This window comes from Diadema setosum, chromosome 14 (genome assembly GCF_964275005.1).
Source record: "Diadema setosum chromosome 14, eeDiaSeto1, whole genome shotgun sequence".
NCBI classification, from domain to species: domain Eukaryota; kingdom Metazoa; phylum Echinodermata; class Echinoidea; order Diadematoida; family Diadematidae; genus Diadema; species Diadema setosum.
The window spans coordinates 21,200,198-21,224,725 of NC_092698.1; the positions used below are offsets into that span (position 1 = coordinate 21,200,198).

At 39.5% G+C, this 24,528-nt stretch overlaps 1 protein-coding gene across 1 annotated transcript in view; it reads right to left on the reverse strand.

Annotated features, from left to right (window-relative positions):
- The window catches only part of LOC140238204 (semaphorin-5A-like), a 134,440-nt gene that overhangs the window by 72,986 nt on the left and 36,926 nt on the right, over positions 1 to 24,528 (reverse strand). Inside the window, exon 5 of the mRNA XM_072318141.1 lies at positions 23,632 to 23,720. Coding sequence (XP_072174242.1) covers positions 23,632 to 23,720 — 89 coding nt within the window. The remainder of the gene's footprint in view (positions 1 to 23,631; positions 23,721 to 24,528) is intronic.

A 24,528-nucleotide genomic window follows, 5' to 3' on the forward strand; every position in this document is an offset into this window, starting at 1 on the left:
AGAATGAGAGCAAAGAAAAATGAAAAGGCGTGGGGGGGGGGGGACGACATGTTGATCTCATTTCAAAGCTGTGGTCGTCCTAGAGATTAGGTGTAGTTTCAAGAAATCAAAATTTGTGGCCACTAGTGTTCTCTCGGAAGTTTTCATACATTGAAATTATTCTCAATTACATAAAAGGGACTGCTAGAATGAAAAGTTCCTGAAGCAATTCCAGTTTATAGTGACAGCTTTACGCACCTATAATTGAAATGAGGGAGATGTTGTCAGGCTTTCCTTGTTGCATTTTTACAGACTGTGATGGTAGAGAAGCTATATCTTTTTGTGTGTGTACTGAAGTTTTGGTGAACGAGAAATATGACAAAGTTGATCAGGAAAACCTTTTCACAAATGATTTTCATATCAAAGGAAGCAAATTATCGAGCTAAGATTTGTCAAAATGTCATTTGTATTGCCGCAGGCTTTCGTTGAACTTCCAGTATCAAGGGGTCAAATCATTTTACTCAGTCAGTTTACGAGTCAACAAAATCGTCTTTGTACTGCATCGTGGAATGCTTGTTTGACCCCTAGGAGACGCATGCTCCTATCTTGTGGCCGCATTTTGTCCTTTGTCCCCGAAAATATTCCAAAAACATAATCAGGAAAGTCAGTAAAAATTGACTGAATTGAGCCATCAATCTAGTGACCATCTAGGGGGGGGGGGGTTGATGGGGGTCACCTGAGGTCACGGGTCACCATCAGTTTACAACAGCGGCAGATCTGCACTGAACAGGACCTGTGCAGCCATCATCAGTTGAAGTCCTGTCCTCAAAAAGGTTAGGCAGAGATGGTGCTGGGGTTGTTGGGTGGCTAACAGTCCCTTGTGAGTATTCCTCCCACCACACCAATACCTGCACTCTTCTAAACAGAACAATCTAATTTCTTGGTCTACTTTTCTTCTTTTTTTTTCTAGCAATCTAACCTGCCCATCCATCTGATAAAGGAGCAATTCTCTGATAAGGCAGCACTTGCTAGATGAACTTGTCAAGAAGAAAGAGGCTAAAAAATCCCTGGTGCATTTTCTGTGGTCAGCAGCTCTGGTGAAACCCTTTGGAGCTTTCCGTGCCCCCTCCCCTCCCCCACCATGCATCCATTGATGAAAGAGGTCTCTGCCCGATCCTTCTCATCTTGAAATGTTGTCGAGGAATGTCTGTTTTCCATCACAATTTTTGAAAATTTTCCTCCCTAAACACACATATCTCAAGGCATCTAAACACTGGTATTTGACCTGCTAGCTTCTCCAATCCATCTAATCTAAGATTTGGGTTTGCTAACTGCCTCTGCATGTCTACACTTGAGAGAGAGAAAGAGAGACTAATGAAAGGAAAAAAAAAATACATATCAATATACAGGGAGAAAAACTCTGGCACCTTCTATTGCGGCTGTGTAAAACAAATTCTGGCAAAACCCAAGGGTGTTAACTCTGGTGAGAGAGGGCATTTACCTCTGTTTGTTCAGACTGGATGAGGTACTCCAAATGTGGGATAACAGAGGCCAGAAGCAATATTTGCACACCTTTCTTGACCGGATGCACCACTGACCTTGGTCCCGAGAAATTCTAGCATGTACCGCTGGTAGGCATGCCCAGCGTAGCTCCACCATTAGCAGTCAATCATGCCTTGGGAAATGTTCGCACATTCAGGGGAAATTCTGTTCAAACTGAAATAAACTTCTAGGTCTTTGAGGGAAATCAGCAAATGAGAGAACTGAATATGTTCATTCCAACAAAAGAAAAAGGATAATTTCTGAAAATTGATTTTCCAGAGGCTTGGTTTCCTCTTCATATCCATTGATTAATCAATCCATTGATCCCATAAAACTTGATTGTGAATGACAGCCATGCAGAAAGATTGACTCTTACTAAAAACTACAATCAGTATCAATCTCTTGTTTTACACGGCCTGATGACATGTGAGTCTGTTGGCTTCTTTTTCTTTTCTTTTTTTAAAATTTGATGTAATATGTAATATCATGACACTGTCCCCAATACTTGGCATATCAACTGTGTTGAGGTATAAGTGCCTACTGAATATACTTTGCAAAAGTGTTTGGTGGACGAAAATTATGCAAGTCCACTCAACTGGACATTGCTTTGTTGTCCAGAGAGTCTGGGCAATTTTTAGTTTGAAGCAATTCCAAAGAGTTGACAAAATTTCTTCAGTTATTTGGCTGATGTGTAGTGACAGGCACTTTACCTCGGACAAAGGGTGGTCCGTACAACTCATGAGGAAAAAACAGAGAACAGAGAACAAATATCTGATGGTTTTCATAATGACCAATTTTGGATGTAATAAGACAAGCCTTGGGGAATGCTATAGTCTTCAGGCTTCCCAGTTAAACTGTTGCAACTTTGCTGGATGTCGTCCTGCCGCTGGACGAAGTGCAAGCTACAGGTGAATCAAAGAGTTAGTCTTTCATGGACAGGCTCTCATTCCGATCAGGAGTTGGAACAGTGGACAAGATCCTAAGTTCAATGCAAGGACCATAGATAGCTCTGATAATCTGCAGAAGTCAAAAGTATTTTCCATCTTTTGTTGAAGAATGTATTCAAGGACCATAGATAGCTCTGATAATCTGCAGAAGTCAAAAGTATTTTCCATCTTTTGTTGAAGAATGTATTCATTGTGACATTCTTCTATTCTCTCCTGTTTACTCACGTTTAACTCTGACATTACCAGTTGGCATAGCATTCTTGTGCAATGTCAATGACATCTAAAGATTATGGGCCAGAAGGGATTTTCAAAATGGAAAGTCCCACTAAACTAGCTGACATAGAATAAAGCAATGACAATGACTATAAGGCTATATAGCCTTATAGTCATTACAACAAAAGGATCCTAAAGTCGCTGACGGCCGACTCGAGAAAATCGAGTTTGAAGACACATCATCAAAATTGGTCAAAACAATCGGATTTCTGTTTTTGGTAGAATTTTGTAGTCTAATGTTTACAACAAAAGGATCCTAAAGTCACTGACGGCTGACTCTAGAAAATCGAGTTTGAAGACACATCATCAAAATTGGTCAAAACAATCAGATTTCAATTTTTGGTAGAATTTTGTAGTCTAATGTTTTGTCTATCATCTGCCGTAATTTCGAAGCTAAATGATCAAAGGAAAGTCAAGAAATTAGCATTTTTCTGGGCCACGATTTTCCGACTTCCAGCGTAACAGAAACGTGTCCGAAGATTTGGATTTAGTGCCGCAGCTTGACTCCGCCCCTAGTAACGAGGGAGTGATCTTATACCCCTTTCATATACTCATCCTCCTATTATCCGCATAAGAATAATGCGGACAATTCAATAAAAAATGCGTTCACAAACTCTGAAAATAATCCGCATTATTTTTACGACCGCCCGTCCTGGAAAAGGCGGATAATCGTCATGGCGACTGCACACGTCCCTCCTGCGGGAAAGACAGGTGACGTTTGACCGCACCCCGGCAATTATCCGCATTATTTGGGTTTGCGTTCATAAACTCAAAATCTGGTCCCGATGCTGCTATTATGCGGATAATAGAAGGGTCGAAATAATGCGCATTATTCCATTCCCGCTCCGATTTTACGACCAAATGTTGCGGATATTATCCGCATTATTGAGTTTATGAAAGGGGTATTATTGGTCAGTGCGTGGCATCCTAGTTACTGATTGGTCGTACGTAGAACGCTGGCGCTAAGCTTGAATGAACATTGCGGAGGTCGCTAGGAGCACACCTTCTATTGTTAAGCGGTGAAAACTATCTCGCCCCCCTTGATCATGATAGCGTCTGAAGGAAAACTTTGAAGGCGTTTTTCTCGAAACTCCGATTTCGTCAACCACTCATGTGCTAATACAATCGTTGATATTTCTGCAACCGAGTATTTTTATGAGTTGTGCTATATACGAAATTAAAGTGGAAGAGTAAGGGAATAATGTCATGCCATTTTCAGAAAATTGTCCTCCCCGACTTTGGGATCCTTTTGTTGTAGCGGGTCACATATGGAGAAAATGTCAATTTTGGCAATTCGCAGGGGGCTAAAAGGGAAATCCCTAGCCATTTTCATTGTCTCTTTAGATTCCCCAAACATTTTTTTTTCATGATATTAAGACAAGGCCAATGTGGGTCTCTCCAGGCTCCCCTTCCCTTTTTGCTGACACAAAAATCTCGAGATATGGTCAGCACCCAGAAATGATCCCAGGCCTCCTGCCAGAATGATTCACTGCTTAAAATTACTTCAGTGACCAGGGGGTCCACAGCTAGATGCCACCAGAACTCATATTTTGTCACTTCTGCAGATCGCATAGGATGGGAAGGGAAGGGGGGGGGGGGGGTTAGACTGGGAGGGGGTAAATTTGTGATACCCCTATGTTGACCAGATCACCCGATGAGGTCAATCAGCTCAAGCTAACGATTCTTTGGTACCGGTACTAAGTGCCTGAAGTTTCCTGCCGTCCAATCAGCCAATTTATCCGACCTGTCACTTTGGGTGGGTGACTGAGGAGGGGATGGGGTCAGAGAGTGTCTGGTCATCATCCACGGTAGAGTCAACCTTTTAACCTTGCCCCTAGAGGACTTGGTCACCTTAACTGATTTGATTTGTCCATCATAATGGGCCATCTCCTGACATTGTGGGTGTCCATTTTCATCCAGGGGTGAGGTACTGTATTTACCCGAAGTCATAGATTCATCCAGCAGATTCCAGGGCAATCTTGAATTGGGGAGTTGAATCACAGTCTTACAAATAAAGATGTGTGTGCATCATAATTATGTAGCTACCATCAACCAGTTTCTAGCAAAGCTTTGTTGATGATGGTTTCATAAAGACTGATGGATACTCGTGTAGACATTTAGAATACAGTACAGCCACATATGAGGCCTATTAGACCAGCAACATAAATATTAAAAGTATTTGTCTAATCATCATTTTTCATGGGACTGGCAAATAACTACATCCACTTGTATGATTAATATCATAACCATGGCAAACATCTGGGTGTAGGGGTTATGACGAACAGAAAGACCAGTTCAGGCCAAGGCCAGAGTGGACTTATCCCACCGGAAGAGATATACTCCATGTGTATGATAGCATGAGAAAGAGAGAGTTAGTCTCTGTGCAAGTCTTACATCTATAGTAGGTAGTAGAAAAAAAAATGATACCTCAGCCTGGTGTTCAGGCTACCTATTGACTGATTGCTGAATTTCTTTATCAAACAACAGCAAAGTACTGTTTTCAGTCAGCATTAACATTATTCTGTCTTTTAAACTAATTACAAGATGCACTTATTGTCAACTTATATATATCCAAGAATTGCAAGTTGGCTTGTAGAGCCCTAGCACACTTGCAACGGCTTCTGATAAACTTTTACGGGAGTTTCGGTCCTTGGCAAAATCTGTGTGAAATTAGTCCTGAAAGATTGATATTAAAGGCAGTAACTATAAATACCTAGCCCTCATTAGATTTGAAGGACCTACATAAATTAACAGAACAACTGTAAACCTACTGAAATTTGTGAACTCCAGAGGCCAGCGGCTGGTCAGCTGGTCAATGGCACAACTTATGATTAAGATTCTTACCCCTTTTTTTTTCTTTCTGATAAAACATAAGATTTGAGTTATTTGTCAACTAAATGAAGGCATAAGCAAAATTTGCCTTATTCTGCATTGTTTTGTATAGTCATCACATGGTCTCTCTCTCTCTCTCACACACATATTCTTCGTCTACATCTGTCCTATCTATCTACCTATCTTAAGACCAAGATAGGGGGAATAATGAAAATCATGGAGATAGGTTATTCTCCAAATTCTCGGACATATACCTTATGAAGGTCTACATGTATGTATGTAGCATGCATATACATTAAATGGATAAAATTGATAGATATGGTTTTGCTTCCTTGGACATGTTTAAGCTTATATGAGGTAAAGGAAAGAGGATAGCTCCAAGCAGTTTCTATAACATGGTTTAAAATTTGATGGCAGTGCTTGAGGACAAGCCAAAGAGATGCTTGAAACACTGCAACGGAAATGCATTCAATCCTACCTCTTACTTGCGGCTGCAATACCCTGTATTTGTCCTCCTTCCCCGCCCCCCTAATTAAATGATGACTGGATAGGAAAAGTGGAGAACAGGATGGATACAAGCCGGCTGACAATGTGAGCGGACGTCCATGATGGATGATGGGGCATCTCTTCGGGTCAGAAAGCCACCTGGGACTCCCTAGGATGTAACATCCTATACCTTCCAAAGTGGGGTGGGATGTGGGGACACTGTGGGTTATCCACAAAGTCACTGCATGATAATACAGGACATGCAGTGGCCAGAATGTCACAACTGATGGTAAATATATATGTATACATATATATATATATAAATTTTGATTGAGTGATGAGTAAGCTCCTTTCTTGTGAAGTTGAGATATATGTGATTAAAGCTGCTAGAAACATGGAAAATAATTTTGAAAATGGGATATTTTCAAACATAACTTCAAGAATATTCCTTGCTATGTAACAAATGGGACAGGACTGGACAGGTTAGGCCCTCTATTTTGCTGTATCTGATGATGGACTCACTTTAAGATGTTTAAAAATGGCACTTAGCCCATTTTGCAATAAAACTCTTCATAGATATAGGCTGATACATATATATCACATCTAAATTACACTGAGCACTAGGCTGTTCTTTAAAGGACAAGTTCACTTTCATAAACATAAGGATTGAGAGAATGCAGCAATATTAGTAGAACACATCAGTGAAAGTTTGAGGAAAATTGGACAATTGATGCAAAAGTTATGAATTTTTACAATTTTTGTGTTGCAACCGCTGGATGAGGAGACTACTACAGCTCGTGATGTCATAAACGTACAACAGTATAAAGAAAATGTAAAGAAAATTCAACATATTTCCACTTTTTTCGCATAATTAAAGAGCACTTGACTTGCCTCTTTCTAAAGGCAGGGGGGAATAATATTACCCATAACATATGTCGGTAATGAGTCAAGGGAATGTGTACTTTTTTCATAAGATTAAATTTTGTGAAATTCTCTTTATATTTTCCTTATATTGTTGTACACATGTGACATCATACACTGCAGTAGTCTTCTCATCCAGTGGTTACTGTACGAAAACTTCAAAAATTCATAACTTTTTAATGGATTGTCTGATTTTCCTCAAACTTTCAATGATGTGTTCTACTAATATTGTTACATTCTCTCAATCCTTATGTTCTAGAAGGTGAACTTGTCCTGTAAGTTCTATACTGGCAAATCAACAAAGATTGCCATTTATATTACAGCTAATATAATCACAAATGAAAGAGGAGTATGCATACATGCATATGTGAGAGAGAAAGAGAAAGAGAAAGAGAGAGAGAAAGAAAGAAAGCTAGAGAGAGAGAGGGAGAGAGAGAACCATCTGACTCACTCACTGTGAAACAGATATATCAGAAGTTTGTAAAGTACCGTATTCACACGAGGACGCATTGCTAACGGACCAATTGTAAGAGTGCAGGAGAGTTCAAGCAGCAAGACTTAATGAAGTTGTATACCCAAAATAAACTTCATCTCATCACTGTCTGTCCATTAATCTCTCCTCCAAACATAAGACCAAAAACATACCAGTATTGCTGGTGAATTTTTCTATTTCCATTTCATTCATGCTTTTTTAATCATCAAATTCCAACAATTTGCCCCAGAACGGAGAGGAAGGCTGAAGCGGCGCAAGCATGGCGGCCATTTTTTTCGAGTCTGTAATTAGCAGAATACTTCACTGCTGCCGCCAGAGCTTCCTCCGTTGTGGCCAGCTACTGCAGTGACCACTAACAAGCCAGTAATTACTGGACGACTGATTACAGCTTTTGTATGGGTAAATAGCTGCCCTCTTTGAACGGCATACCGCTTCTCAATAATGGAATTCGGGTCAATTACACCTGCGAGGAATCGTAATTGAATTTGGATGGGGTTGGAAAGTGCATTCTATTAACTACTGACCATTCAGAAGTAATGGGATAAAATATATGCATTTTACTGAAAGGAGATATCACTAAATATATCAAATAACAGTATTATGACACAATCTGTGAGGATGCCGAGTTTCTACACTGGCCACTGTGGACACAACTTTCTTCCATATATATCCTGATAATTATGTTCCACATATATCACAGGAAGGTGCATCTTAAATCAGTGGTATTGATGATGATACTTTGATAGCACATATTTATGAGTGGCTAGAAATGCAATCTTTATAAAAGCTGTGAAATATGATTTCTTTGATATCAATATCAAGTGACCAACATTTTCTGATTAATGAAATTGTTCAGTCTTTCACAGTAGATGTATCTAGTGCAGAAAAGAGACCTGAGCTATGCTGCTTTTTGCTGGCAGGGCAACAAAAACAAGAGGAAAAAATGATTGTGGTGCACTCTTAAATAATGGATCCTGGGTTGAAGAAAAGAGATTTATTCACAGTAGGTGTATTTACACGAAGGCCTATATAATTCGCCATGGAGACAGCATTTCCTTTGCAGAGGGATGGCAATGTTATCAGTGAATGGAAAAACATGTACACAGTAGGGGAGAGGCACAAGCCACTACATCATCACCCGTGTCAATGGCAGACAGGAACTCAGATGCTTAGAACAGAGAGTAACCAGTTGATGGATGACTATTAAAGAAAAGGGGATGGGTGTAGAAAGAGAGAGAGAAATGGGGGGGGGGTGGAGAGAAGGGGATAAAAACAGAAAGAGAATAGGGAGCAAAAAGAATAAAAGAATAAACAACAACAAATGGTGGAACAAAAGCAATGAATGCAAAAGAAATAGAAGGGAAAGACATCGACACACAGAGTAGTGGCACTAAGATTGTATACTACTAATAGGAAAAGAGATGAACCTCAAAAGTGGTCCAGTTGGGTTGTTATTGGGAGTAAAACATACTCTTCCTTAAATAGCTTGTTGGTCAAGACATAATATGTTTGCATACTATCAGAGTGGGATTGTGTGTGTATGTTTATGTGTGTGTGTGTGTGTGTGTGTACACTGTGTATCCAACAATGTGTGCATTTGTGTAAATTTGTGTAAGTGTGCATCATGTTACCTACCCAAATGGTATCGGTTGAGGTTGAGGTTGATGTTGATTAAGGGTGTCTGATTGTATTTTCAGTGCCAGTTGACATTGTAGCCCGAATGCAGAGGCTTTAATGTATGGTCTCATAGATGAATCATTGTAAAGTGCATTGTAACAACCAGTCAAAAGAAAAAAGTACAGAGATATCAGACTGTTACAAAGATTGCAACATCGAAGGGCGACAACCCTGGCAAGCTGTCAGGAGAGCCCTGCCTGTCCCGACCCACCCCACCATCTTTCCTCGTTGCCGTGGTGATGCAAAACATTGGCTGGCCCCTCGTGCCAGCCCGCAGGATACGCACGCCCGAGTCTGGGCAAACAGCTTTCGCCGATTTTGATACAGAAATCTCGGTAATCTGCCACAGGCTTTACCCTGTGGAGAACCACAGGGACATGGAGGCATTAAGTGATGAGGCAACGGGCTGGTTACATCGTCATTGTCATCATCTACAACAACGACAAGAACAGGGACGACTGACGGACACAGCTAGATCAGATCAAGAGTGCCCTGTCCTCTGTGCTGTTGCTGTTGTATTTGTGTGTTCCTGACATGAAAATGATAATGTACCTTGGCAGCTAGCTAGACGTGAGTGGGGAGCAATGACCGATGAGAGATTTTGTAAGACGTGAGTCGACAGGACAGCGAGTTTAATTTCGACAGAATTCTGTGTTTCTGCTGTGTTGTCAGTCATCGCATCTCTCGTCACCAGAATGCAATGATGCCAAGCGATAAACTGATGATTCACGACCGCCTAATGCTCATTACTCTTCCCAAGTTTTGAACCCATGCACTGCTTGCTAGTCAGAACTATTCTTCCAAGAATTTTAAACATTTAAATGTTGAAACTCTCAGGAATAACTGCCATTGTTTCATATAACTTGAATATCAGTCAAATAAGAAACCTTGATTATCACAAAATGTATCATATCCTCAATATACAAAATCAAATGCAATCAAAAACTTGTTTGTTGACAACAAGTCTTGCAAAAAAAAAAAAAATATTCTTTTTCATGCTCACAGCACCATTCACTCATCTCTTAACAACACTAGCTAATTCTCGCATGAAGCTACACTACGATTATCAATTAATCTATGAATGCATTATTGTTTCCATTTGGTATGAAACATCAAATCAAGTCCCCACACGAGGCTAAAATGAACTTGCAATCAATATATAGTGAATTGCATCTCATACCATAGCAACAGGCTAAACCAGTTGCACACACACATATCAGTCAATTTAGAATGGCTGTATTTCAAGCAAGCCACTATCTCATTGAATTACCAAAAAAAAAGTAAGCTAAATTGAGCAAGAATGAAAAGAACACCTATAAATCAAGAGGATCACTTGAAATACTTAATGTAAATAGAGAAAGAGACGTTGTTAATGCAAGCCATCACATACATTTCCCTCCACAGAATGCTACCTAGGAAACGGCTACCATTACAACTTTGATGTAAGTACAGTAAGAGAAAGGTAGAGGAAAACGATGGGGGGGGGGGTGGGGGAGGAGATTCATGCTTTCAATGTAACTTATGTTCCACCATTACAGTAATCCCATAAAAGGTATCAAATGTCTGTAGGAAACTTGATGACAATCTCCTGAGCGTCATCCTCTAATGTACACATATCTTATTGTGCTTTCTGTGATGGTGGCTCATCAGTTGCCATGGGAACTAAAAGGCAATCTACACAACTCAGCCCATCAGCTTCTTGAAAGACCCTCCATAAATAACGCAGATGCTGGCCTTAAGGGGGGAAAAAAATGAAGAAGGGTGAAGATTTTAGAAATGCAACTAGAAGATGAGGTACAAATCTGCACATATTCTATGAGAAGCTTTCACCTTCTCAGCACAATACTTGGTAACCCCTACCAAAAAAAAAAAAGAAATAGAAAGAGAGGTAGACTAATAGATAGACAGATAGATACATAGATAGAGAGAGAGGGGAAGAGAATGAGTGAGAATATGAAGCAAACTTGAAGAAAGTCATTGAGAGTGACAGTAAAAGAGAGTGAAAGAAAGAAAGTTTGGGTTGCATAACTACTAGATCTTATTCTTGAGACCAACTCTACAAAGCTGTTATTGCTCTTTATTTTATCTTGCAGATCTGATAGATTTGTGACCAGTTAACATCATTTTTATCATCAAACACTTTAATGACATTTTTTCCCTTTTAAATTCTAGATATTTCACATTCCAATACAAACAGGCTATAAATATCCAGTCACATCAAATAGAATATAATTTCATTTTAAAAGTCAAATCACTGAATCTGACCCTGGATTTCATTACAGTGACCATACCATGATCCTAATTATAAAAGCATAAAGAAACATATCTAAAACATACAAGCCATCATTCCCACTACTTATTAAAACGGCAAATGTCTACTTAGATATCCTGGAATAATGAGTCACTTTTGTTGTTTTCTTCTAGTGAAGGAAGTGAAGGAAATCTCATGCACTTCTTCTTGAAGATGCGTTGAAATATTTCAAACAGTCCAAGCAGCTGGCCAAAGCCACTGGTCTTCAATTGACCACCTGAAATCTTTACTACCTCATGGCAGATGTGATGAAACGATTGTGAATGAGGGGACGTTAGCTTTGGTCAACTTAATCTTAATTTGCTTGAAAGGATCCCTGGATTTCATTACAGTGACCATACCATGATAATAGTAATGATTGATATTGGCACAGTATTGAACATAGAATCATCAAACAAGCTAATATCAAAATGGTTTTACATCAAAAGCCTTTTCTCATCACTCTTAACAAGCGCTTTCTGAAAAAGAACTCGGGAAGAACTATCCATTCTATATACGCTCCAACAGACTCTACTTGAATGTGGTAGGCTAAGTGTACAACTACTTCAACTACAAGTTTGTGCTGACTTTTTGAACTGTCACCAGAAATCTGGCTCCAAATTAATGAATCGGAAACATGAGAAATTTCAGTAATGATTACTTTCGTTCAATTTAACTGTGGAAAACTGTTCTTTTTCTTTGGAGCAGAAACTCTTGTTCTAGGAGAGAAAAAAAAAGCTAATGTCAACGTTTACGAGCTCTCTGGGCATTCGAGCAAGAACAAGAATCAGTCTTTCCTATTCTGGAAAATGTTCCATTTCTCTGTGAACCATATATGGTGATCAATGGCTTCCATGTAAGATGACCCCCACTCTCTTCAATTCAGGGTGTCAAGATTAAAATGTCAGCCCCATGAATTAAGTAAGACAGGCTTACAGGAATGCGCATGTTTCGTTTTTTTTTTTTCTTCTTACCACAGGCATGCAAGAGACATGTTTGACATCCGTTCAAGTTATCGCACGCAAACACACAAATGGAACATCTCTGGAATGGTAATAAATTTCGACTCAGTTTTTCGGGTCTGCTGCGCATCACTTCCCCTTGTCGCAAGAAGTTATTGCTTCTACACGTCACGTGTTGATAATAAAACAGCTAATGTATACATTCTCTGAGGTTTTACATGGAGGGAAGGGGAATCTTGAAAATGTGCTTCTCTATATTCTGACTACTCTCATAAAAGGATTGTTTCATACTTCTTGTGAACACTGCAAAGTGATCAGAGTCTCAGTGAAAATTACATTTTTGACGCAACCTTCCCAATTCAAAGTGCAAGTTTTGCAACGTTTGAAACCAAAGATATTGGTTAAAATGCAAGCTCAATGCCAAGCGCTACAACATTTTGTGAAAATCTGATCTGCTCGCACAAAGTTAGTCTGTCTTGGGAACATGTCATGAGCTGGTGGGACAGCCTGGAATAAAAAGTACATTTTGACATAAACCAGTTCTTCTGGAGTAACTTTAAAATCTTTCCTTCATGCAGCTACATCCCTTAAACTCCATAAAAGATATAAAAGCGTTTGCTCTCAAAGCACACGGCATGAGCTTGCGCTAGTGAGAGTAAAGTGTCGTGCCATAAATCTACTCTACAAATCTACTCTCTGAAACAAGCCTCTGGGATTTTTACATCTCTTACGAGACATCAATGGCTTTTCTGAGATTGCTGATTTGACTGGAGACATCAATCCCTACATGCATATCGCAATAAAAGCTCTGTTTATTACTCCAACCAATTTTGATCAGGGATGAACTTGACACATTGACAGGAAACGTGCTGAAGTGCATCCCTGATGCTCACCAGATCTGCTGTTGCTATCTGCAGAAGGTGCATTAACCCGTTGAGGACGAGTCCCCGAGTATACTTGGGCGAGTGTCTATGGGAAATGTGTGTTGTAGCCAAATCAGCCCATCCTCAATGGGTTAAAGACATCTTCAATGTCTGCAGGAATATGTCAGTAAGTGCACCCTACCGGTATCAATCACTTGTACATATGCATGACTTTAAACACACTTTTGTTATGACAGAATATGGGATATGTTGAGAGACCATTACAGACTTGGATATCAAAGTATTTTAGAAACCATCTGCAGTAGATCTGAATGTTGTAACCACTGTACACTATACCTTCAAAAGCAACCTACTCCTACCAACAATGGATATCACGAACAGTCTGTGATATTTTCTGCATTATGATATCCTAAGAGTTGAATTGCTGATCCCTTCCACAGAATTACCAATACATATCAATGCACAGGGTGCTCTAAAAAGAATTACTGTTAAGTGGATATTTTTGTGCATTTCTTGCAACTAGAAACTAGCGTTAAAATGAAAGCACAAATATTTTTGCTTGTGATGTGTAACACTATCATATGTAACACTATCTAATGTTTTAATCACCCGGAATTAAATACATGCTAAATTCATTACACCCAGCTGAAGGTGAAAAATTACTTGCACAAAAATAATCACTTTTACAGTATGACCTACTGTTATGCAGAAGAAGGTTGGAAAAAAAAAAGAAAAGAAAAAAAAAAAACCTTCTCTCATGCAGGTGCCTAAGTCTCGCCCTGGAAGAATGTTTTCTTAATACGGGAATGAATGATTCACAATGTCTCCACATGGGCAGGGGTCATATCTCAAGTTCGGTGTTGGCTTTATGAAAATATTACCAGAAAACTACCCAACATGGAGTGTGTGTGTGTGTGGGGGGGGGGGGGAGGGGGAAGGGGGAGAAGGAGAAATATGATGGCAATATCACTGCACTTTCTTTCAGTCAAGGCAGGAAGAAAAATCTCCCTCCTTTTTTCTCCAGTGCTCTTGATCTCTGCAACTCTCCCTGTCAATCAGCCCAAAAAAATGTGTTCAACACAGAATGGGCCAGGCTCTTTTTTCTTTTCTCCCTTTCTTTCTTTTTTGTCGTCGTTCAAGTGACAATTGTGTGCACACGGTAATATGAATTGTATATTGACTCTCTCGGATGAAAACACTGAAAAGGCAAACAATAAAAGGAAAAAATGAGATTGAGGGAAAATAGTTGAATTCTTTGAAAGGAAGAAGAAGAGGAGGAAAATATAATTGGCAATCACTCTATGAAAACAAGTCTCTGTCCCATGAGAATACGGAAGTAGGAAAAAAGAGACGAACTCTTGACATCTAGAAATGATTTGTGAAAATCATAAAAATGAGCATACCTCAATAATTTTGAATAAATTCTCCACCTACAAGGCAATAGCCCTTTTTTTTTCTTTTTCACGGCAAGGATATCCAAACATTGGTTTTTCAAAAACGTCTTTGAAGGAAAGTGCTAAAAAGGGGGGGGGGGGGGGAGGAGAAACAGTGAACAAAGTAAGCAGAGGACATGCACACACAACCAACACATTTATTATCAAGCCATCAAATACAGATTTACCACAAGCTAACACGCCAAATATCATCCATTCAACAGGCCAATCTAAGGGAATTCTGGTCACTAGAATAATGGCCAGTCAGCTCGGCAATCCGAGGAATTTTGCAGCCGCTTTGCAACTAAACGGCACAGATGTGTCTGCATGTGGCACAATGGCCACAGCTCATGTATACACTGAACAGTTTTTAACTTAGTGTAAAACACAGATACCGGTTGGTGTCACAGGCTATTGCCCATTAGTGATCATCGTCTTTACAAAACAAGGAAAGAAATCATCATGTCAAATATTTTGCTCTACTTCTAGGAGTTCATAGTCCTACACAATAAAGCAGCTCTTTTGGATGATAAGAATGCTGATCTTCCCAAGTATATAGACATTAAAAAGATGAGAAACAGCTGGCCTCCAAGCAGGGCTTCAATCCTCTCAGATGTCCGACTGAATTTAGATGCAAACACATACGAGTCGTTCTGGGGCATTTAAGATTACAAGAGCTGCCATCATTTCTTTCTTGGGCTAGGGGGAGGGAAGTTTGAGAGCTAGGAAAAAAATTGACAATTATGGGTAACAAGATCATGCAAATTACTCACAAACAATGCACTCACTTGGGTACGATGCAGATGGATTATTGGGGGGGGGGGGGGATCTGCAGGTATCAGAATCTTTCTAAGGACTCCAGAAGAGTTGAAAGCAGCTGATTGATGTAGCGACCTTGGTCTCTTGACCTCTAACCCTTTCTTGCCTCTGTCATCCTATGATTCCTAGATCTACTCATTTTTATTTGGAAGGGAATTGCTCTTTTATATAATATCCTCCATTGTTGTATAAACTCCTTAAAATAAGTACCTCCAAAATAGCTGCTACACCCACTGTAGGTTTATGCTATCAATTTGATATTCCTGCTCTTTTTTGGCTATATGTAGGCCCCAAACTGTTTATTTCTCTGAAATATTTTTTTTGTTGGTCAAATTACATCATGATAATGCTCTTTTCCAGAATACAGAAAGAGCACCTTACCTAGGTTCTGCAGAAGAATATTTGCCTTAACATATCCAGGAAACAGGGCAAGGGAATGTGTACTTTAAAAAAACAGAATGACATGGCATGAATTATCAAATTTTCATCAAAAACTCTCACAGAGCATTTCCCCAATCTTTCTGCTTTTCCTGAATCCACAGATACACGAGTTTGGCAAAACATATTTTTCAATGTTTCTCAATGATAATTTCATTGTAGACTTGATAGTATTATCATAAAATCAAGACTACATCATTACAGTTGTACAAAATGTAGACAAAGTTGAACAGCCTAAAGACAAACATCAATTGCTTTCCTCCCAATGGCCTCATAGCTGTCCGTAGTTTGCTTTTTTTCTTTCTTTTTTTCTTTTTTAACTCCTGACAAATTACTTGTATTCTAAATAAAGAAACAAATTGATTGAAACATTCAAAAGGAGTCATGCAATGAGATTGAACCAGAGCATCACTCTATCTTTTGCCTCTAATCTAACTTCTGATATTACCCTACTGTGAAGGGGCCTGAAATTGATGAGTCCGTCCAAATTCCCTAAATTTGATGACACTAAGATTACCTACTTTACTGGGTAATGAAGTAAAGCCTGAAACCCAATCGCTGGTGATATTTCTCCAAACTCGGCGTCCCCTCGGCGCCCTGGAAATTAAACTGATTATCCATTCCCTCTTTCAAGTTGTAATTGAAGTTTAGATCATTTCCTCTGTATAAACAATGTTGCTATAATCATTCCGAAGAAACATTACTTGTATAACACAATTACCAAATTACCAAAAAAAAAAAATGGTGTAATTCGTAAGTCCCTATTTTGCTTCTTGTTCACTCAGAATGAATTGCTTTATGTAGCCATAACTGCTGCTTCCTTTGTTGTTGGATACACTTTGTGTGACAAATACGCCGAAGTGAGGAAGAATGCGAGTTAAAATGTCCATGCTTCAAAGCGTATTAGAGGAATAAGTGTGATAAAGAAAAAAAATAAGTTTGATATTTACTGCAGGCAATGAGTTAATTCAATTTCTTTCGCTGCAGGAGACGAGATTCACGTCAACATAACGCGGTGACGTATCGCTGGAAAGTACCGACATTGAATGCGTCCGCTCAGCGTACAGAGAGTCTCCAGATATATCTCCCTCTCCCATAACATTTCATTTGACGCATTCCTCCCTGCCGTATAATTTCATCAAAGTAATAATTCCCCTTTACTGGCAGAAAGAAAAAAAAAAAAGGAGCTTGCACTCTCGCTTTCATCCACATTTTTTCACGACATCCTTCCCGAGGATTACCCCAAGATGCTCAGTTCTGCTGATCCCTGGAAAAAACCTTAGCTAAGTTCTTCATCCGGAGAGGCAATGCCGTGAAAATGAAATATCTAAAACCTTGGTTGCCATCCACAGCCCTTTTTCTATCTCTATCCCTCTCTCTCTCTCTCTCTCCTTACTTTTAAATCATCACAGCAGTGGGAAGCGCTATTATGACATCCACCCTGATCACCTACTGATGCGAGTCCGGCATTAATTATTTTTGCCACCTTGGACCGACCATTAGTAGCACATCCACCATTCAAGTTGTGTGACTCACGGTTGAACGTGAAAACCCAAACCTTTTTGTGTGTGTGTGTGTGTGTGTGTGCTTTTTTTTTTTACTCTTGGGTTCATACTTTATTCTTGACTTTTTACAATATCTGTTGACTTTCATCAAGGTTTCCTTCACTTTTGTCACTTTCATCTCTTCGGAAGATAGCGAGTTATAGTCATTTCACAGGAAATGATTCAGCATCACATAAAATCTCTGGAAAAATGAATTATTGCTAAAGAGGGAATTTTTTTTTCAGATTCATTAAAAAACAGCAATCCTTCTGTCTTAATAAAGAGATGAAAATTAGTGCTGAGTCACTCGCCAATATTCCGTAAGGAAGCTAGCGGTGTGAGGAGGGCTAGTTTTAGTTTCTGAAGGGAATCGAGTTTCAGTTCTGGGGACGCTGAACGCTTGGGACAGGCATCTTCCTCTTGATGGCCACCAAAGTTTCCTGAGTCCAACCCGATCATTGCACCCCCTGGATGGGGTGTAGGGGTGGGGAGGGGGTGTGGGGGTAGGTAGGGGGTGTGGGGGTGTGGGAGTTGTGGTTTTTGGAGGGCAAGTCCCTCTGGGTTCCACACCTACTGTGTCATGGGGGGGGGGGGGTACTTTAAGGATTCCTTGAGAGGGAGAAGAGCATCTCCTTGGGATCTTTGTCTGGCCGAAATCAGTTCTTCTCCTTTTCTTGTCTGCTCGTCCCCATGAATTTAAGACCACATCCCTTTGCGTAAAGCAGAAAGCATAATTGTCTCAATGCTGCTGCGAGATAAGAAGGCAACCCATTCGCTGGAAGCAGTGATAGTATCAGCAAACTGGCACCACTCGCATCACAAGCGCAAGAATATATTTGGGAGATTGGTCACATCCATATTAGAAATAGACTTCTGGTATTTCCTCTGCGGTCTTAACATATGCGTGTCGGTTGATATGTGCCTTTTGGGGGTTCTTGTGATTGTTGCCAGACTAATAAGAGTCTCCTCATCATGTGCCTTCATAGAAGAAAGACAACAACTATTCTTGTTTTCTCTTTCGACCGGCATACCGACTGACAGTGAGATACAAGGCTGTGCGTCAATGTCAAAGCATTATTGCGAGTGATGACAGACCTCGCGGCACATTTTTGATAATTGGGGTTATACCCTTTGGAGCTCTTCCTGATTGTCGTACACGTGCACCACAAATGTAGTACATGTACAACACACATGAGCTTGCCGTCTGCTACACGTAGCTCAATTCTGACATGGCAACACACCTTTGACAGTATGTGTATTATACGACAAATAACACCAGCATGTGTTTCAAACTTTATAACTATATTCTTTGAACCATATATACTCACGAGAATATTTCACAAATGGGGACTTGTCAGACATTTCCATATGTGTGTGGTGTAAACCTAAAATGGCATTAAAACGCTTTATCCTGGCAAGGAAAGCGCATTAATGCCATTTTAGGTTTATATCACACACATACGGAGTGTGTGATACATTTTTTTTTTTTTTTTTTTGCACTAGAACATGGGAACAAACAGAGACAGGAGTTGTGTACCTCTTTGAGAGGCAAAGTTACTGATTTGCCATCTTTAAGATGACAAACATAACATTTGTCTTTCTGGAGGCAATAGTTTGGTGTGCTATTGAAACCAAGAATTTCAGACAACTCATGACATTGACAAAAATAAACCCTTTACGTCACTGCAAGGCAGTCACACTATCTCTTCAATCTCCTCAAGGCAAAGTAGGGGTAAAGGAGAAAAAAAACCCTTAAAAACAAAAAACAAATTTGATTCTACACTCATGCAACCTAGAATTTAAGGTTTAACTGATCGCGATCATGTATTAATTGATCATAGCCTACCCCCCCCCCCAAAAAAAAAAACACACCACAACACACACACACAAATTATATCATCTAAGCATTCTCTAAAAAGCATTTAAACAGTTTTAAAGTTCCATAAACAATATTCCGAGTCTATGATAACTATGATTGTTGCATAGGATTAAGAGATATCAATTTGACACATCAATTAATCCCACAAAGACTTTGATGAGACCATCTAAGTTGTCTCTCCTTTTCACAGCATAATTATGCTAATGTAGTTTTTAAACATCCTGTTTGATAGATGATTATAACTTTATTACTGTAAAAGTGGATATTTTCGCGCGACTAATTTTTCGTGCTTGGCAGGGTAAGAAGAGTTTCGCATGTTTTTAATTCTGCGGAATCAAGACATCACACACACGAATGTATGGCAAGCAAAAATATTCACATGCTTTTATTTTCGCGCTAGTTTCTGGTTGCGCGAAATGTGCGAAAATTTCAAAACCACGAAAATTTCCACTTTCACAGTGCATGTAGCATTCGGTGAGAGTTTAATTCAGTATTCATTATTCACGATACTATCACTTGGTGCTATATTTGCACCGTTTCAACAAAACTCATAGGGAGGTCCAGTTTGGGGTGATTGGGATATGAACAAATGAATGACTACATGAGTGTAAACATAAACCTCTCTTATTATGTGACACAGAATAAGAGTTACTCCATATGCCATATATCTCGCGGGCATTCTATTTTCGTGAATTTTGCAAGTCGGTGCTATTTGCCAATTCAACAATGTGCAAAAATGTCAACTCAGATCCTGATATGAATATAATGTGGACACTAAAAAATTTCTCCATCCATCTTGTATTCCACAACTGCCAATTCAACTATTCGCCAAATTGTCTGGAGTTCAATTTGGGAAAAATTAAGACTCACTAAATATATGACATGTTAATTATTCTCAAACACATGCTAAATGAATGCGTTGGCACAAAAGTAGTTGAGAATGTGAAACAACCTTTCTATTCACTCTTAATTTTCTCGGCTGTGATAAATTAATAATTATGGCAATGCTAACCTCAAGTCGAGGATATCTTCAAGTCTGAACATCCACAACATCTTTTGATCAACCACACAGCCATTTCAATTTTTATTGTATTGTTAGGCAATGCATTGCATGGGATACAAACACACACTAAAACACTTATTCTGCTTCTCCTTCTTTTTCTTCTACTTTAAAGGTCCAGTTTACCTTTGGGAGCAGTGATTTCAAAAATGTTCAAGATATCACATTTGATGCATATGTGTAGGTCTGTTGTATCATAAAACATCCTACCATATTAAATATTTGCAATAAAACCTAAAATATAAGGAGATGTCAGGGTTTTTCTCAGTAAACCGTAACTGTATACGGTTTAGTCTGGAAACATTTTTATTATAACTATTGTTCACATTTTGTGTATTTAACAACACCTAACATCGATTATACGGATTCAAATTTTGACAGTGGTTGTTTCTATCCCTAACTCACATTTTAGAACTATTTTAAAGCACTAATGCTTTCATCTGCAAATGGTAAACTATGCCTTTAAGAGGTTGGATTGCGGCACAGCACACGTGAGCCCTCTGAGTGACGGATTACCTGCGTCGCGACACGAGAGTTGAGTTAGAGCATGACATTACGGCTCACTACAAGCATCAATCATATCTATCTTTGGGCCGGGCATCCGTGCAGCTTCACAGGAACCCACAGTCAACACAACACCCTTTGAATCCAGTGAGCTTGAAGAGGATGGGGGGGGGGGGGGGAGGAGCGCATACACAGGGATACATTGTGACGGCAGACTTGCAAAGCCCGAGCTAAATTAGGCATCTCATCTCAAAGCCGTCATGATCAATTTACCCTCATTTAATCTTTCTCACATAAGTTTCTCACATAAGTTCCCGAGAATGATAAACAGTGAGGGCGACAGACGAATGTCCTCTAACACACCATTCTCAGAGCCATCTTCTCTCCCCCCACCCCTTTTTTGAAGATGACAAGCTTTCATCTTCTTTACCATGTGGGCTGACATTTTTTTCCAGCAACTTTGAGCTTTTCTGCTGTCACATGATACATGTATGTCTCCTACCACTCGCTACTTGCTTCTGTTTGTATCTAGACTGATATCATTAAACTGCCTGATAGGGTCCTTTGATTATTGATGGTCAAATTTTGGAAGACCAAAACAATAATCAGTCATGTCAAATCTTGTTGCAGAATCTTTGTTACTGCACTATTGATTTTCAAAAAGAAATACTTGGAATACATCCACCAAAGGATCTAAAAGGGCTTTAAAACAGAAAGAATAAGCAACCACAGTTTTGTTGGGTAAGAGCTTTGGGAAGGCTTCCTTACAGCTCTCTCCTGTCAGTGAACTTTGAAAACAACAAGAAAAAAACCTGTATTAAACTAGACGATGTATCATGACATGTTCAATTGTACGAAACAAGAGCGCGCATCAATCACTGCCGAATGAGCTCATTTGCACTAGTCGAACCCTTCTGACACCGATACTCAGCACACGCACCGGGTAATGTCAGGCTGTCGCAAGACCGTTCCGTTCGGCACTTCTACAACAGGATTGCATGCTTCGATCCGGGGGTTGGATTACCCGTGATTAATCCTGGCTAAGTCCTGGCCAATCAGCGGGGGTTCAAAGCTTTGAGCAAACACAGCGATATTGCTCCCTGAAGACCGTACAACTGGGGTTACAACGTTTCTTAGCAGGGGCTGGGGGAAAGTTTGCCAGCAACACTTACACAAAAAAAAAAAACAACAACAATAAGAATACAAAATTAAAGGTCCTTGACATGATCGATACAACTTAATCTCATTCCATGCACAACCCTTTCTTGTCAGGTTAATGGGATTATCTACCGGGTATACGCTGGAAGGAGTCCATTTCATCTTCCATTGGGGGTACAAAAGACTCTAAAAAATTGGGACTGCGATACAATACTCTGTCTTCCTATCAACAGAATAAAAAAGAGAATGCTACTACTACTTGGCGACTGCCACAAGTACTTTCGAAAATCTAACTGTAAAAAGCAGAAAAACAAACTCCTCATAAATTCGTTCCACTCCAATTCGGGGGTAGAGTGAAAACCAATAAAGGGGAATTTCTGTCATCTCTTCCGGGTAAGCAGATGTCAACAAGGCTGGAGGAGACAAACATACACGCAAAAGCCCAACACCTCTTCTATCGTTTTACTACCTCACAACAGGGTGGGGTGGCACTTTGTGGCTGAGCCTTTTATTTGCCAGGCACCAGAGAACATGCCTCCACTTTTCCACTCAAGAAAAATAATGGTGCATGCAAGCAGATATAGACTAATCTGAGGTGATATGTATGTAAGATAAGACGCCCATCCATCCTGCTGCCCCCATCTATACTGCGTGACGTCAGCTCACCCAGATGACATACCGGCCTATTTTTCTTCCCGTATTAAAGCAATGCAGCGCGGCTTTCTTTATTCCATTGGTGTAATACTCCCCAAGTATACATCTTTCTTACTCTTCATCTCTCTACCTCTTTCTCTCTCTCTCTCTCTATTTCTCTCTCTCTATTTCTCTCTCTCTCTATTTCTCTCTTTCTTTGGTTGAGACTGGATTCATGAAGAGTTAGGCACATATTGGAAGGCCGACAGAGACTCCAGCATGGGAATATAATCAAATGTGCAAGATTCAGGGGGGGGGGGGGGGCACACTAGACAGGCTAGTTTTGTTTACCTTTGATAAATGGCAGGTGGATTAAAACTCATGATGATACAGGGGAATTTCAGTGCTCTCTCTCCCGGGATTCTTTGTAACTGTCAGATGATGGTTAAATGCACAATTTAATCTCCACCTTCTCTCACATGGCGAACCAGTGCAACGGAGGAGTCAAGGCACTTTCTCTGGCTTTAAAAAGACCTCACTCGATTTGGATCTGCAGACACTCAGGCAAGCACGATAGCAGCAAACCTCCAAAAATACAGTCATATTCTCTGTTACTCTACGAGCGTCACTCTGACCATAAAAGAAACATATGCATTAACACTCAGTCATGATTCTCGGGTAAGCGATAGCATCCCTTGACATCTGCATAGTTCCATGGAAATTTAACATTTTTCTTTGTTAGAGGTCCAATACTTGAGGAATACTACTGATGGGCATATACTCGAATATATGCACTTTGCAGTGAAATAGTAGAAGGGTATATTGACTGCAGCAATGCAATATGATATTTGGGAATGCATTTGGTATGTGTTCTCACCTGTCCACAGTTACTGAACTCCACTGCCGTCTCTCTGAAGAAGAAGTAGACGTATGGCCCAATCTCATATGATGAGACGAAGTTGGGGTCTGAGTGACAGAAGATAATTGACATGGGAAATTAGAGCGAGGTTTTAGTATGATTCATAATTCTGTTCTTTACATCTTATTACTTTTGAACAATAAAGTTACCTTCTTCAGTCATCAAACCCTGAAGGTTTCACAAAATGAGCACTTTCTAAAATTCTTCATGAAAGCTTTCAAAGTAAGGAAGGATATGCTACAGATGTAACAAATTCTGATTTATGTTCAATATTTTCTGTTGAAGTTGTTATATAGAAAGATTAGTACAATATGCAGCTGGCAATTGCAATACTTCTTTTTACAGAGTAAATGAGATGAGGTCTACCCATAATTATGACAACAAAAAGGTAAAGCAAATGCACACAGAGAGACTTTGTTGGGGGGATATAAAAATGTTGACTTGGTTTGTTTTATTTATAAAGACTTTCAAAGCATGCTATTTTCTTTAAGGGTACTGTTTATCATTGGGAGCAGTGATTAAAAAAAAAATGTTCCGAGTTATCACATTTGATACATATGTGGAGGTCAGTTGTATCACAAAACATCTTATCATATAAAAAAAAAATCAATAAAGTCTAAAATATAAGGAGATATCACTATTTTCTTACTAAACCATAACTGTAGACAGTTTAGTCTAGAAAATTTTTTATCATAAGTATTGTTCAATATACTTAAACATTGATGGTATTGATTAACTTTTTTACACTGGTTGTTTCTATCCCTAACTTCCAATTTTGAACTATTTTAAAGTACTAGAGCTGGATTTTTGTTTTATCTGCAAATGGTAAATAATGCCTTTATAACCACACTAATT